The sequence below is a fragment of the Silurus aristotelis genome, assembly GCF_946808225.1.
Source record: "Silurus aristotelis genome assembly, chromosome: 18".
NCBI lineage: Eukaryota > Metazoa > Chordata > Actinopteri > Siluriformes > Siluridae > Silurus > Silurus aristotelis.
In genome coordinates, this window is record NC_139591.1 from 18738152 (window position 1) to 18754633 (window position 16482).

Below are 16482 nucleotides of genomic sequence, written 5' to 3' on the forward strand. Positions count from 1 at the left end.
GTATTGTTTTTCATCGTCCTTTCTTTTCGCTCCGCGCTCGCGCAGGTCAGTTACTCCATACCGGAGGAAATGGCAAAAGGCTCGATGGTTGGAAATATTGCTCAGGATTTGGGTTTGGATGTAAAAAGATTGAAATCTGGGAAAGCGCGCATTTATTGTGTGGACAGCACGGAATATATAGAACTGAACAGAGAGAGGGGCTCGCTTCTCATTAAAGAAAAAATAGACCGAGAATCTCTTTGTGCAAAAAAGACTCCGTGTGCTTTACATCTACAGATGATTTTAGATAACCCAATGGAACGGTACACAATAACAGTGGAAATCACGGATATAAATGATAATGCGCCATTTTTTAAGAAGGAGGAGATTAGATTTGAAATAAGCGAGGCGGCTGTACCGGGAGCGAGATTCATGTTAGAGAGAGCAATGGATGCTGATGTCGGTATTAACGGACTTCAGAGCTACTCACTTAAACCTACAGATCATTTTGTTTTAGATTCACAAAATAAAGCGGGTGCTGGCAAAACCGTTGAAATGATTTTACAGAAACCTCTCGACAGAGAAAAACAAGAAAAGCTTACTTTATTATTAACAGCCATGGATGGAGGTGAACCAGTTTTGTCTGGTACTGTACAAATACACATTACTGTTTTAGATGTTAATGATAACGCTCCTGTCTTTAAACAAAAAGTTTATAAAGCTTCAGTGTTAGAAAATGCACCAAAAGGCACTAAACTGGCAAAAGTGAGCGCATCTGATGCAGACGAAGGAACGAATGGAGAGGTGATTTATGATATTTCGAACAACGATGAGGATGTGAAAGAAATATTTATTATACAAGCAAATGATGGCGAAATAACCTTAAGTGGACAGGTTGACTTTGAGAAAACAAACCATTATGAACTTGATGTGCAAGCCAGGGATCAAGGAGGTTTGTCGGACTCATGTAAGGTAATTATTGATGTGTTGGATATAAACGATAATAAACCTACTATCACTGTTTTGTCTATGGCCAGTTCTATATCAGAGGAGCGACCTTCTGGGACCGTTGTAGCAATGATCAACCTAAATGATGCAGATTCAGGTGCAAACGGACAGGTTCACTGCACTATCGATGAAAATATTCCATTTACCATAATATCTTCATCAAACAATTTCTTTAGTTTGCTCACAGATCAGGAGCTGGATAGAGAACAAGAAGCTGCATATAACATCACTGTGACTTGCTCTGATGAAGGACTTCCCTCACTCTCCAGCAGCACTTCTCTCCATTTACACATATCAGATGTAAATGATAATGCGCCAGTTTTTGAGAGAAATAAGTACGAGGCCTATGTGGTGGAGAACAACACACCAGGTCTTTCTATATTTACAGTGAAGGCCAGTGATGCAGACTTCATCCAGAATTCTCGGATTTCTTATATTTTAGAAGAGAGCTCTGTAAATGGAGTTCCTGTATCATCATATGTGTCAGTCAGTCCTGATAGTGGAATCATTAATGCTTTGCGCGCTTTTGACTATGAGCAGTTAAAGAACTTCCATTTCCGTATCAGAGCACAAGATGGAGGCTCCCCTCCACTCAGTACTAATGTGACAGTAAAAATAACAATCCAAGATCAGAATGACAACGCTCCTCAGGTTCTCTACCCAGTCCAGACAGGTGGCTCTGTGGTGGCTGAGATTGTGCCTCGTTTAGCAGATGTTGGATATTTGGTCACTAAAGTGGTGGCTGTTGATGTGGACTCTGGACAGAATGCCTGGCTCTCCTACAAACTCAAGAAAGTCACAGACAGAGTGCTGTTTGAAGTGGGAGCACAGAATGGAGAAATACGAACTGTGCGTCAGGTCACTGACAAAGATCCTGTGAAACAAAAGCTCACTGTAGTTGTGGAGGATAATGGACAACCATCTCGCTCAGCTGTAGTTAACATCAATGTAGCTGTAGCGGACTCTTTCCCTGAAGTGCTCTCAGAATTCACCGACTTTACGGACACCAAACAATATAATGATGACCTCACCTTTTATTTAGTTTTAGCATTAGCTGCTGTTTCTTTCCTTTTCATCGCAACTTTAGTAGTTATAATATCAGTAAAGATCTACAGGTGGAGACAATCACGCATCTTTTATCAGTCTAATCTCCCAGTTATTCCATACTATCCACCCGGTTACGCAGACACAGGAGTCACTGGAACTCTGCCGCACTTGTATAATTATGACGTTTGTATGATGACTGACTCGAGGAAGAGTGACTGCAAATATTCTACACTTGGACAACAAAGTGTTTTAGTGATGGACCCGAGTTTCACAGAAACTGTGCAGCGGGAGATTAAGGAAAATTTTCTTCTAGAGGATCCAGTTTCATCTGAAATGGTAAGGGTTTGTTGTAATACACTGTGATCTTGTGATAATCCGTTGCATAAGACTGGAAAAAGAAAACTCACAAGGATGAATTTTCCATTATAATTTTTTCACTGAAATAGATTTTGCCCTGTTCCCTGTTTGGAAACATTTTAATATGTGTATATATAACCAGTGTCTATGAAAATGTCTCGCATTATACAAGAAAAATGTTTTAATGCAAGCAAATCTGTACTGGTTAGCTTTTTCAACGCCTTTTGTTCTCGAGAGACAAGAGATCTTGCCATGCATATTTGAGTGTTTGTTTGTTTTTATTTTTAAAGTGTAAGTAACAGTGCACATGTAAAATGGTTTAACACACACTTAGCCATTGATTATCTTGTACATTCCATGGACACTGACCAGCAGTGAGAAGTAAAAGATGACTTAAGCTCATATTCATTGATTTATTTTTAAACAAGTTGTTAGATCTGGAATTCCGTTCTAAATCATACAAAGATACAATTGTGTGTTAAGAACGGAGAAAGGAAAAATGCTGACGCTATTCTCTGCTATTCTGGGAGGCAAATTTGAAATGTGATTAGTTAAAGAAACAGACTGATTTCCAATAGAGACTAAGGTAAAAAGGCTAGCAGTACTGACTTTGAAGGCCCTGTGCAGATTAGATTGACATGCCAGTACATCGAGCCCGAAATCTGGTTGGACAAAAAAATCTAATTTCCACATACATGTACTGGAAGCAGTGCAGCTAAGAGAAACGCTAAAAAATGAAGAGAATAAACTGTTGGGAATAAATTTATAAAATTTTATGGAACAAATGTTAGAATTAGGTTGTAAATGTAGGTCAGTGCTTCTGATGGTGTTTAGGCCAGCAGAGAAGGCTTTGCTGGCCTTTAAGGCCCACCACTGTGTGCATATATTTATACACATACACAGTATATACAGTATATACTGTAGTACAATTGGCTCAAACCGACCTTGTTGTTATTATCTGCTGATGTGGACTCTGGACAGAATGCCTGGCTCTCCTACAAACTGCAGAATGCAGAGATATGAACTGTGCGCCAGATCAATGACAAAGATACTGTGAAAAAAAAGCTTACTGTATTTGTGGAAGATAATTGAGAACCATCTCATTCAGCTGTTGTTAACATCAATGTAGATGTAGTGCACAATTTCCCTGAAGTGCTCTCAGAATTTACAGATTTTACGCACACCAAACAAGATAATGATGATCTTACCTTTTATTTAGTTTTAGCATTAGCTGTTGTTTCTTTTCTTTTCATCACAATGCTAGTAGTTATAATATCACTAAAGATCTACAGATGGAGACAATCACGCATTTTCTATCTCCCAGTTCAATCTCCCAGTTATTCTGTACTATCCATCCGGTTACACAGACACAGGACTTACTGGAACTCTGCCGCACGTGTATAATTATTATGTTTGCATGACGACTGACTCAAGGAAAGGTGATTGCAAATTTTCTACACATTTAGGAGAAAGTATCTTATTTATGGAGCTGAATTTTACTAAAACTATGCAGCACACAATGAAGAAAAGAATATTGTGAATGATGCTGATTTCCCAGAGTTGGAAAGAAAAGTATTTTATCTTCATACTTTATTGAAATATTAACATAGTGAACAGTGGGCATGGGTGACACATTTATATAGATGGTATTTACATTGTTTTCCATTACTAAATCCTCTTGAATGAGTGTCTATTAAATTCTATTAAAATCCATTCTACTGTGCATCATTAAAAAAAAAATATTTATTTTTATATAAATATATTATTATTATTATTATTATTATTATTATTTATTTTGTATTTTTTTTTTATCATAATGAAAATTAGGGTCAGGGTAAATTTTTCCAATTTGTATTATAGTAACATATTACATCGGTGTGTAATTCTTGATTTTGACTCAAAGGGCCGCTGTTTGTTAAGGAAACTTGGATTTTGCGCGTTTTTATCTACTAAACACACCGACAGCACAGCTCAGATGTAGCAGAAAGACTTTGCTGTAGAATAGTATTTGAGCAGGCGGCGTTCAACATCAGGCATTTCCAAAAACAAAACGTAAATTTCAGAGGATGTGTACGGATATCAAAGATTTTAAAACTGAATAAGGATTTCATTTCTGAAAGAACCCGTGCTCCGCTGAGAAAATGGCACACCTAGTGATGTGGCTCACGGTATTGTTTTTCACAGTCGTTTCTTTTCGCTCCGCGTTCGCGCAGGTCAGTTACTCCATACCAGAGGAAATGGAAAGAGGCTCGATTGTTGGAAATATTGCTCAGGATTTGGGTTTGGATGTAAAAAGATTGAAATCTGGGAAAGCGCGCATTTATAGTGTGGACAGCACGGAATATATAGAACTGAACAGAGAGAGGGGCTCGCTTCTCATTAAAGAAAAAATAGACCGAGAGTCGCTTTGTGCAGAAAAGACTCCGTGTGCTTTACATCTACAGATGATTTTAGATAACCCAATGGAACGGTACACAATAACTGTCGAAATCACGGATATAAATGATAATGGTCCTCTTTTCACGACAGAGGAAATCAGAATTGAAATAAGCGAATCGGCAGTACCGGGAGCGAGATTCATGTTAGAGAGAGCAATGGATGCTGACGTCGGTGCCAACGGACTTCAGAGCTACTCACTTAAACCTACAGATCATTTTGTGTTAGATTCACAAAATCAGGCAGACGAAGATAAGAGCCTTGAAATGATTTTACAAAAACCTCTCGATAGAGAGAAACAAGAAAAGCTTACTTTATTATTAACAGCTATGGATGGAGGTGAACTAGTTTTGTCTGGTACTCTGCAGATACACATTATTGTTCTAGATGCTAATGATAACGCTCCTGTTTTTTCACAAAAATTGTACCGAACATCATTAACAGAAAATGCACCTAAAGGGACTAAATTAATAACAGTGAGCGCCTCTGATGGAGATGAAGGAACTAATGGAAAGGTAACATATTACTTGTCAAAAACAGTGAATCGATTATCAGATTTGTTTGTTGTAGATCCTTCTAGTGGTGACATCATTTTAAACGGACAGGTTGACTTTGAAAAATTTAACAATTATCAACTCAAAATTCAAGGTAAAGATCAGGGGGGACTATCTGACTCGTGTAAGGTAGTTATTGACGTGTTGGACATTAACGATAATACCCCATCCATTAACATTCTTTCTATGTCTAACACTATTTCGGAAGAGTCAAAAGCAGGTACTGCTGTTGCAATGATCAATGTAAATGATCCAGATTCAGGAGAAAATGGAAAAGTACAGTGTGGTATTTCTGAAAATATTCCCTTTACTATTACATCTTCATCCAATAATTTCTTTAGTCTGCTAACAAATCAGGAGTTGGATAGAGAGATGGAATCTGAATATAACATCACTGTGACTTGCTCTGATGAGGGATTTCCCTCACTCTCCAGCAGCACTTCTCTCCATTTACACATATCAGATGTAAATGATAATGCTCCTGTTTTTGAGAGAAATAAATACGACGCTTTTGTGGTGGAGAACAACACACCAGGTCTTTCTATATTCACAGTGAAGGCCAGAGATGCAGACTTTATCCAGAATTCTCGGATTTCCTATATTTTAGAAGAGAGCTCTGTCAATGGAGTTCCTGTTTCATCATATGTGTCAGTCAGTCCTGATAGTGGAGTCATTAATGCTTTGCGCTCTTTTGACTACGAGCAGTTAAAGAACTTCCATTTTCGCATCAGAGCACAGGACGGAGGCTCCCCTCCTCTCAGTAGTAACGTGTCAGTAACAATTACAATTCAAGATCAGAATGACAATGCTCCTCAGGTTCTCTACCCAGTACAGACTGGTGGCTCTGTAGTGGCCGAGATTGTGCCTCGTTCAGCAGATGTTGGATATCTTGTCACTAAAGTGGTGGCTGTTGATGTGGACTCTGGTCAGAATGCCTGGCTCTCCTACAAACTCCAGAAATCTACAGACAGAGCGCTGTTTGAAGTGGGAGCGCAGAATGGAGAGATACGAACTGTGCGTCAGGTCACTGACAAAGATGCTGTAAAGCAAAAGCTCACTGTAGTTGTGGAGGATAATGGACAACCATCTCGTTCAGCTGTAGTTAACATCAATGTAGCTGTAGCGGACACTTTCCCTGAAGTTCTCTCAGAATTCACAGATTTTACGCACAGCAAACAATATAATGATGATCTCACCTTTTATTTAGTTTTAGCATTAGCTGCTGTTTCTTTCCTTTTCATCACAACTCTTTTAGTTATAATATCAGTTAAGATCTACAGATGGAGACAATCACGCATTTTCTATCAGTCCAATCTCCCAGTTATTCCGTACTATCCAACTGGATACACAGACATAGGACTTACTGGAACTCTGCCACACGTGTATAATTATGATGCCTGCATGACAACTGACTCGAGGAAGAGTGATTGCAAATTTTCTACACTTGAAGGACAAAGTGTCTTAGTTATGAAGCCGAATTTTACTGAAACTATGCAGCACACAATGAAGCAAAATAATATTTCGAATGATGCTGATTTCCCAGACTTGGTAAGCGATTTATTTTAGCTTCATACTTTATTTAAATATTACCATAGCGAACAGTGGCCACCCATGTCACATCTATATAGATGGCATTTGCATTGTTTTCCCTTTTTATAGCATCTTGAATGTGTGTCTTTTAATTTTCAGTGATCAGAATTCTACTGTGCACTATTTTAAATATTTTTCCGTTTTTTTCCTATGAAATACTATGAAGGATGAACAGTGTGAATATTAAAACTTTTTTTGTAGAATTGTTTTAGCCATGATTTATGGTATTATGTATTGTTTACAAATACACTTTTTTCCCCAAATAGCTGGTAGATTTTATTCTATTTTATATGGTTACTGTTAGTTAAATATTTTCAGCACCATTTGTTCTGGACAGCGACAGAACTCAGCATTCTGTTCTCAATGTCTTTTTCTGCGATTGACTTTCTATAAATATATATAGAGGTTGTCTAAAAGAAAATAGTTTACTTAAAACTGAAACCGATAAGCATAATTAATATAATTTTATGTCGTGGGATCTAAACAGGTTTTAGATAATATTTTTCCTTGTCTACTCGCCGGAACATCCGTGAAAAACATCTATGCTATTTCATTGTTTCTTTATATAAGACTGTGAAATGTTTATTTTTTAACAAACCAGAAAGATAAAGCTGCTCTTGTTCTATAGTTTGAATAATTTGATTGACGTAAAAATTTTATAAATCTATATAAAAGGATGTCCCGAATTGTGTGAGAATCATAATAAATCGTTGTGTAATTCTTGATTTTGACTCAAAGGGCCGCTATTGATCAAGGAAGCTTGAATGTGTTGCGTTTATGTCCCATTCACACCCCTAAAGCGAACCTCAGATCGGAGGCAGAAAAGCTTTGCTGTAAGATCGGCTTTTTTTTTTTTAAAACATTTGGCCCATTTCAAAAATAGAAAGTGAATGTTAGAGGATGTGACCGGTCACCGAAGATTTTAAGACTGAACAAGGATTGTATTTTTCCAGGATCTTCTAAACCGCTGAGAAAAATGGCAGACGAAGTGATGTGGCACGGGGTATTGTTTTTCATCGTCCTTTCTTTTCGCTCCGCGCTCGCGCAGGTCAGCTACTCCATACCAGAGGAAATGGCAAAAGGCTCGATAATTGGAAATGTTGCTCAGGATTTGGGTTTGGATGTAAAAAGGTTGAAATCTGGGAAAGCGCGCATTTATAGTGTGGACAGCACGGAATATATCGAACTGAACAGAGAGAGGGGCTCGCTTCTCATTAAAGAAAAAATAGACCGTGAGTCGCTTTGTGCAAAAAAGACTCCGTGTGCTTTAGATGTACAAATGATTTTAGATAACCCAATGGAACGGTACGCAATAACTGTCGAAATCAAGGATATAAATGATAATGCGCCATTTTTTATGAAGGATGACATTCGTTTTGAAATAAGCGAGTCGGCAGTGATGGGAGCGAGATTCATGCTGGAGAGAGCAATGGATGCTGATGTCGGTACAAACGGACTTCAGAGCTACTCACTTAAACCCACAGATCATTTTGTGTTAGATTTAAAAAATCATGCTGATGGTGTTAAAACCGTTCAAATGATTTTACAAAAACCACTTGATAGAGAAAAGCAGGAAAAGCTTACTTTACTATTAACAGCCATGGATGGAGGTGAACCAGTTTTGTCTGGTACTGTACAAATACACATTACTGTTCTAGATGTTAATGATAACGCGCCTGTCTTTAAACAAAAAGTCTATAAAGCCTCAGTGTTGGAAAATGCACCAAAAGGCACTAAACTGGTAAAAGTGAGCGCATCTGATGCCGATGAAGGCACTAACGGACAGGTGTTTTATTATATTTCAAACAACGAGAAGGATGTTAAAGAAATGTTTATGATACAAGCGAATGACGGGGAATTAACGTTAAGTGGACAGGTTGACTTTGAGAAAACAAGCCATTATGAACTTGATGTGGAAGCCAAGGATGAAGGAGGTTTGTCGGACTCATGTAAAGTAATTATTGATGTGTTGGATATAAACGATAATAAACCGACCGTCACTATTGTGTCTATGGTCAGTTCTATATCGGAGGAACGACCGTCTGGGACCGTTGTAGCAATGATCAACCTAAATGATCCGGATTCAGGTGCAAATGGACAGGTTCACTGCACTATCGATGAAAATATCCCCTTTACTATCACAACTTCGTCAAATAAATTCTTTAGCCTACTCACAGATCAGAAGCTGGATAGAGAACAAGAAGCTGAGTATAACATCACTGTGACTTGCTCTGATGAGGGACTTCCCTCACTCTCCAGCAGCACTTCTCTCCATTTACATATATCAGATGTAAATGATAATGCTCCTGTTTTCGCGAAAAGTAATTACGAGGCCTATGTGATGGAGAACAACACACCAGGTCTCTCTATACTCACAGTGAAGGCCAGCGATGCAGATTCCAACCAGAATGCTCGAGTCTCTTATATTTTAGAAGAGAGCTCCATCAATGGGGTTCCTGTTTCATCATATGTGTCAGTCAGTCCTGATAGTGGAGTCATTAATGCTTTGCGCTCTTTCGACTACGAGCAGTTGAAGAACTTCCACTTCCGTGTCAAAGCGCAGGACGGAGGCTCCCCTCCACTCAGTAGTAACGTTATAGTAAAAATTATAATCCAAGATCAGAATGACAATGCTCCTCAGGTTCTCTATCCAATACAGACTGGTGGCTCTGTGGTGGCTGAGATTGTGCCTCGTTCAGCAGATGTTGGATATCTGGTCACTAAAGTGGTGGCTGTTGATGTGGACTCTGGACAGAATGCCTGGCTCTCCTACAAACTTCAGAAATCTACAGACAGAGCGCTGTTTGAAGTGGGAGCGCAGAATGGAGAGATACGAACTGTGCGTCAGGTCACTGACAAAGATGCTGTGAAACAAAAGCTCAGTGTAGTTGTGGAAGATAATGGACAACCATCTCGCTCAGCTGTAGTTAATATCAATATAGCTGTAGCGGACACTTTTCCTGAAGTGCTTTCAGAATTCACAGACTTTACGCACACCAAACAATATAATGATGATCTTACCTTTTATTTAGTTTTAGCATTAGCTGCTGTTTCTTTTCTTTTCATCACAACGCTAGTAGTTATAATATCAGTAAAAATTTACAGGTGGAGACAATCACGCATCTTTTATCAGTCCAATCTTCCAGTAATTCCATATTATCCACCCGGTTACGCAGACACAGGAGTCACTGGAACTCTGCCGCACTTGTATAATTATGATGCCTGCATGACGACTGACTCGAGGAAGATTGACTGCAAATATTCTACACTCGGGGCACATAGTCTTTTAGTGATGGAGCCGAGTTTTACAGAAACTATGCAGAGGGAGATAATTCAAAACAATCTGCTGAATGATGCGGATACCTCAGAAGTGGTAAGCGTTTTATTTAATTAACTAAGCTCAAGATTATAATTTAAAAAGGTTATCATTTAAATGTCAATGTTAATAGTGTGCTCACTGTATTTTTAATTTGTAAGCAGGTAATATGGCAAAACTACTATATGTCTGCATGGGAGTTTCAAAATTTTATAGAAACATAATATGTTTATGATGTTTTGGATTTTCTGAACCACGTGTTCTGGAAAGCCACGTGTTCTGGAAACCCTTATCAAATTAAACCTTTACCTGCGTTTTCGCTTCCATTCACAAGAACTATATATTACTAAACGAAAATAGTGTGTTTTTAACTCACAAACATGTGCTTATGATCGCAGTTGATTTTTCTCTATTTATTCATCGCCATCACGTTCTGGTTAAACTGCCTCCAAGTGTTGTACGGTTGAAAACAGGGACTCGCTTTGCTTATTTCTATCATGTTGTTAAAAATGGCAAGAAAAACATTTTGAACCGAAACATAGTTGAGCATGAATGTCTCAAAATTAAAATTATTTTTTTAGGACGTATTTAAAAATTTTCTTTCTCATTTTTTTTTTTTACATTTAATACATGTGTAATTCTTAGTTTTGACTCAAAGGGCCGCTGTTCATCAACTTAGCTTTGACTTTTCATACACCAGTTTAAATTGCCTACATTGGTGAAAAGCCTTGACTTGTCCGTAGTCAGTGAATCTTTTCATTGCTCTTTGTCACATTAGGGTGCGGATCTCATGGTGAATGTTCACACATTTCGAGCACATTTTAACTAAATAAGGATTTTTTTTGGTCTGTGGATCTTTGGTGCGCCGAGAAAATGGCAGACGCAGTGATGTGGCACACGGTATTGTTTTCATTCCTTTTTTCTTCTCGCTTTGCGCTCGCGCAGGTCAGTTATTCTATACCGGAGGAAATGGCGAAAGGATCAGTGGTTGGAAATATTGTGCAGGATTTGGGATTGGATGTAAAAAGACTAAAATCTGGAAAGGCGCGTGTATTTTCTGGAGATAACACGGAATACATCGAGCTTAATAAAGACAGAGGATTGCTTATCATTAAAGAAAAAATAGATCGGGAGTCTCTGTGTGCTAAAACAACACATTGTGCCCTGCACCTCCAGATGATACTCGAGAGTCCAATGGAACTGTACACAATTGCCGTCGAAATTACGGATATAAATGATAACGTTCCAGTTTTTCCGACGGAGGAAATCCGTTTTGAAATAAGCGAGTCGGCTGTGATGGGAGCGAGATTCGTGCTGGAGAGAGCAATGGATGCTGACGTCGGTACCAACGGACTTCAGAGCTATTCTCTTAAACCTACAGATCATTTTGTGTTAGATTTACAAAATCACGCAGATGGTGTAAAAAGGGTTGAAATGATTTTACAAAAAGCACTGGACAGAGAAAAGCAAGAGAAGCTGACATTATTATTAACAGCCATGGATGGAGGTGAACCAGTTTTGTCTGGTACTGTACAAATACACATTACTGTTCTAGATGCTAATGATAACGCTCCTGTCTTCATGCAGAGAATATATAAAGCTACTGTAACAGAAAATGCAGCTAAAGGGACTAAATTAATCACAGTGAGCGCTTCCGATGCAGACGAAAACTCCAATGGATTGATTACATACCACATATCAAAAACAGTGGATCGATTATCAGATTTGTTTATTATAGATCCATATAGTGGTGAGGTTCTTTTAAATGGGCAGGTTGACTTTGAAAAAGGAAATCATTATCAGCTTGAAGTTCAAGCTAAAGACAATGGAGGACTTTCAGATTCATGTACAATATTTATTGATGTGTTAGACATAAACGATAATCCGCCATATACAACTATTCTATCAATGTCTAGCTCTATATCTGAAGAGTCTCCTTCTGGCACAGTTATAGCAATGATCAAAGTAAGTGATCCAGATGCAGGTCAGAATGGCAATGTTCATTGTGATATCAATAAAAATATTCCTTTTATACTTACTTCACCATCTAATCACTTCTTTAGTCTGATCACAGATCAGTTGTTAGATAGAGAGAGAGAGGCTGAGTATAACATCACTGTGACTTGCTCTGATGAGGGACTTCCCTCACTCTCCGGCAGCACATCTCTCCATTTACATATATCAGATGTAAATGACAATGCTCCTGTTTTTGAGATAAATAATTATGACACTTATGTTGTAGAGAACAACAAACCAGGTCTCTCTATATTCACAGTGAAGGCAAGTGATGCAGACTCGAAACAGAATGCTCGAGTTTCTTATATTTTAGAAGAGAGCTCTGTCAATGGAGTTCCGGTTTCATCATATGTGTCAGTCAGTGCTGATAGTGGAGTCATTAATGCTGTGCGCTCTTTCGACTTCGAGCAGTTAAAAAACTTCCATTTCCGTGTCAAAGCGCAGGACGGAGGCTCCCCTCCACTCAGTAGTAACGTGACAGTAAAAATTACAATCCAAGATCAGAATGACAATGCTCCCCAGGTTCTCTACCCAGTACAGGCTGGTGGCGCTGTGGTGGCTGAGATTGTGCCCCGTTTGGCAGATGTTGGATATCTGGTCACTAAAGTGGTGGCTGTTGATGTGGACTCTGGACAGAATGCCTGGCTCTCCTACAAACTCCAGAAAGTCACAGACAGAGCGCTGTTTGAAGTGGGAGCGCAGAATGGAGAGATACGAACTGTGCGTCAGGTCACTGACAAAGATGCTGTGAAACAAAAGCTCACTGTAGTTGTGGAGGATAATGGACAACCATCTCGCTCAGCTGTAGTTAACATCAATGTAGCTGTAGCGGACACTTTCCCTGAAGTGCTCTCAGAATACTCTGATCTTGCACTTGACAACAATTTCAATGATAATCTGACTTTCTATTTAATTTTAGCTCTTGCTGCGGTATCAAGCCTCTTCATTGTTTCAGTCATTGCCATCATTTCAGTAAAAATCTACAGGTGGAGGCAGAAAAGACTGTTCTACAAATCTGCCACTAATCTGCCTGTGATTCCTTATTACCCACCAAGCTATGCTGATGGAACTTTGCAGCATGTATATAATTATAATATGTGTGGAACCACTGACTCGAGGATGAGTGATGTAAAGTTTGTCAGGCCATACAGCCAAAATACACTCGGGAGTGTGAGTCTAATGGGGACTGTGCAGAGAGGAAAAGGGGAACTGGATGACACTGACCTGCTTCCAGAGGTGAGATTGCAAAGGGGTGAGATGTAAAGTTAGCTTGAAATTGCAGGAAAAAAACCTATTAATATTAATTTGTTTTGTTTACAATCTTGCAGTTTGTCGTTTATAGACATTTTTTAATCCGCATTTTGTTCCATATCTACAGTTTCTGTTTATTTAAAACTAAGAATCACTATTCTTTGCATCTGGAAGATATGTATGGGAAAAGCTCATGTTTTTGCTGCAGGTAGCAGCCAGTATGTAATACTGGAAAGAGAGAAAAGTCAACTGGTTGTTAAGGAAAAGACAGAGCAACATTGTGGAGACATGTCCTCATGCAATGTCAGTTTTCTGTTGAACCTTCATCCACAATGAAGCTGTATTGAGTCATGGTGGAATTGATTGACAACAGGTCTATTTTTCTGAAGACCATATTAAAACTGGAAATTTAGTGAGTAAACCCTGACTAGGGCTTGCTTTTATCAAGCCAGTTCTACTGATCCAGATGTAGTTGCAAATTCAATATACATTGCTCACAATGGTAATTTTAGTTTAAAAGTTCAGAAAAGTGTGAATCAAGATCATGTTTATTTAATACTGTATCCAAAGATGCAGATTCTGACATTTTGACAGTTAAAACAACCATACAATGCATGGTCACATTTTCTACTGATCCTAAAAGTCCATTCAAACCTGTGCCATCACACTAAATAATTATTTTGACATAGTAACAGGTTCATTGCTAGAAGTGAAATGCGTGTTGAACTATCAAAATAACATCACATCATAATAACAGCAGTAGATACTGGACATAGTAAAAAGAAAATTCTAGAAATATATGCAATTGTTTTTTAATAAAAAAACTAAAAAAAAACCTGAAATATCACAAGTATGAACACCTTTTGCAACAACGCTTGAAAATTAGCTCAGGTGACTCCCACTTCTCTTGATTGTTGCTACAGATGTTTTTAGACCTTGATTGGAGCCTACCTGTGGAAAAGTTTATTCATGATTAATGATTTGGAACAGCACATACTTTTCCATAAAAGGCCTCACAGATGACAATGAATATCAGAGATAAAACCAAGCCATAAGGTCAAAGGATCTGCTTGCAGAGTTCAGAGACAGGATTGTTGCAAGGCACACAAGCCTCCATATAAATAACCAGTCTTCCAAGAGAAAGAGGGGAAGGGCCTTAGTAAGAGAGGTGACCAAGAATTTGATGGCCACGCCGGAGCTTTTCTGTGGAGATAGGACAAAGTTCTATAAGGAAATATTTGAAATATTTGGACTCAGATTAAAATGCTATATCTGGAGAAAAGCAGGCACGGCTCATAACCTGCCCAAAAACCATCCCAAAAATGGTTTCCCTGCAACAATGCTAAGCACACAGCCAAGACAACACAGGAGTGGCTTAGGTACAACTTTGTGAATGTCCTAGAGTGACCAGTCAGAGCCCTGACTTGTCCACCAACAGTCCTCATCCAACCAGACCCAGCTTGAGAAAATCTCCCAGTCCAAATGTGCACACCCAAAAAAGACTTGAGGCTGTGATTGTTACTTAGATTGTTACTTCTTTTTTTATCTTGAAAAATTACAGACATTTTTAGAATCCTGTTTTCATGTTGTCATTAAAGGGTACTATGAGTAGATTATTGAGAAATAAAAACAATTCAAACAATTTTAGAATCAGGCTGCAATGTAACAAAAAAAAAAAAGTGAAGTAGTGGGTATATATACCCACTACTATAGTGGGGGGGCATTTTTACCTAATGTATTTAGAAATTAGTGCACAATTTGTATGAAATTAATTTGTACATGTGTGATGTTTGCCTTCTTTTTCAAACACCACTGCATGGCTCACACAATTTCCTCTCTCTCTCTCTCTCTCTCTCTCTCTCTCTCTCTCTCTCTCTCTCTCTCTCACACACTCTCTTTCTCACACACTCTCTTTCTCACTCACACACACAGACACAAATACACACACAGAATGAGAGAGAGTGAGAGAGATGAAGTGAAAGCTCTAATTCTCTGCCTCTCAATGTACTTTCAAAGCTACATAAATTCAATTGAAATCAACAGACACCCAAAACAGAATTTTGTGTGTAATAAATGTCTTCTATGTTCTCTTTTGTGTATCTATTAAATAGTATCTTTCATAGGATCGAACTATACATAGAGGGTTTTGACTTTTCCACAAAAACACCCATTCAGGGTGCCTCTGTACTGAAGGAGAAACGTGAGACAACTGTGCCTTTACAAATGCATTAACACTTTTAATTTGATCTGCATTTGGTGAAGTGAGGTTCGCTGTTGATTGCTGTTAAAAACAAGCAGTGGCAGTACTGTCACACGACCACAGCCTTTTTTTGTTCATGTTAGTTTGTTTGGCTGTTATTTTTTTAGCCTGTGCCACATTGTGGCAACATCATGAATGGTTCACTGACCTACTTGACAACAACACTAAGCACACAACCAAGACAACACAGGAGTGGCTTAGGTACAACTTTGTGAATGTCTTAGAGGGGCAAACCAAAGCCCTGACTTGAACCATATTGAACATATATAGAGAAACCTGAAAGTGGCTGCTCACCAATAGTCCTCATCCAATCTGACCCATCCTGAGAAAATTTGCCATTAAAATCTCCCAGTACAAATGTGCACACACAAAAAGGCTGGAGGCTGTTATTGTTGGCAAAGGTGCATCATCTAAGTACTGAGATACTGAGATTCGGTTTTCACTTTGTCATTAAAGGGTACTGAGTGTAGATTAATGAAAAATCTAAACAATTTGAACAATTGTAGTATCAGGCTAAACGATAAAAAAAAGTAAAGTGGGCTTTTTTCATAGTCTGTTTAGAAATTTGTGCACAGTTTGTATACAATTGATTTGTACAAGTGTGACATTTGCTTTCTCTTTCAAACACATACTATAGACTATACTGTTTTTGTTTCATGGATTAAAAT

At 38.4% G+C, this 16482-nt stretch overlaps 1 protein-coding gene across 38 annotated transcripts in view; it reads left to right on the forward strand.

Moving 5' to 3' along the window:
• The window catches only part of LOC310741048 (protocadherin gamma-C5-like), a gene marked incomplete at its 5' end in the record, with an annotated part of 208022 nt that overhangs the window by 155107 nt on the left and 36433 nt on the right, over window positions 1-16482 (forward strand). For 2 of the 38 annotated variants that reach the window (XM_083568463.1, XM_083568464.1), the window contains one exon: window positions 11194-13539. The exons of 30 other annotated variants lie outside the window; for them this stretch is intronic. In XM_083568463.1, coding sequence (XP_083424589.1) covers window positions 11257-13539 — 2283 coding nt within the window. Of the gene's footprint in view, window positions 1-7670; window positions 10345-10953; window positions 13540-16482 lie in introns of those variants that run through there. 6 more of the 38 variants (XM_083568466.1, XM_083568432.1, XM_083568467.1 and 3 more) reach the window with 6 other exon arrangements.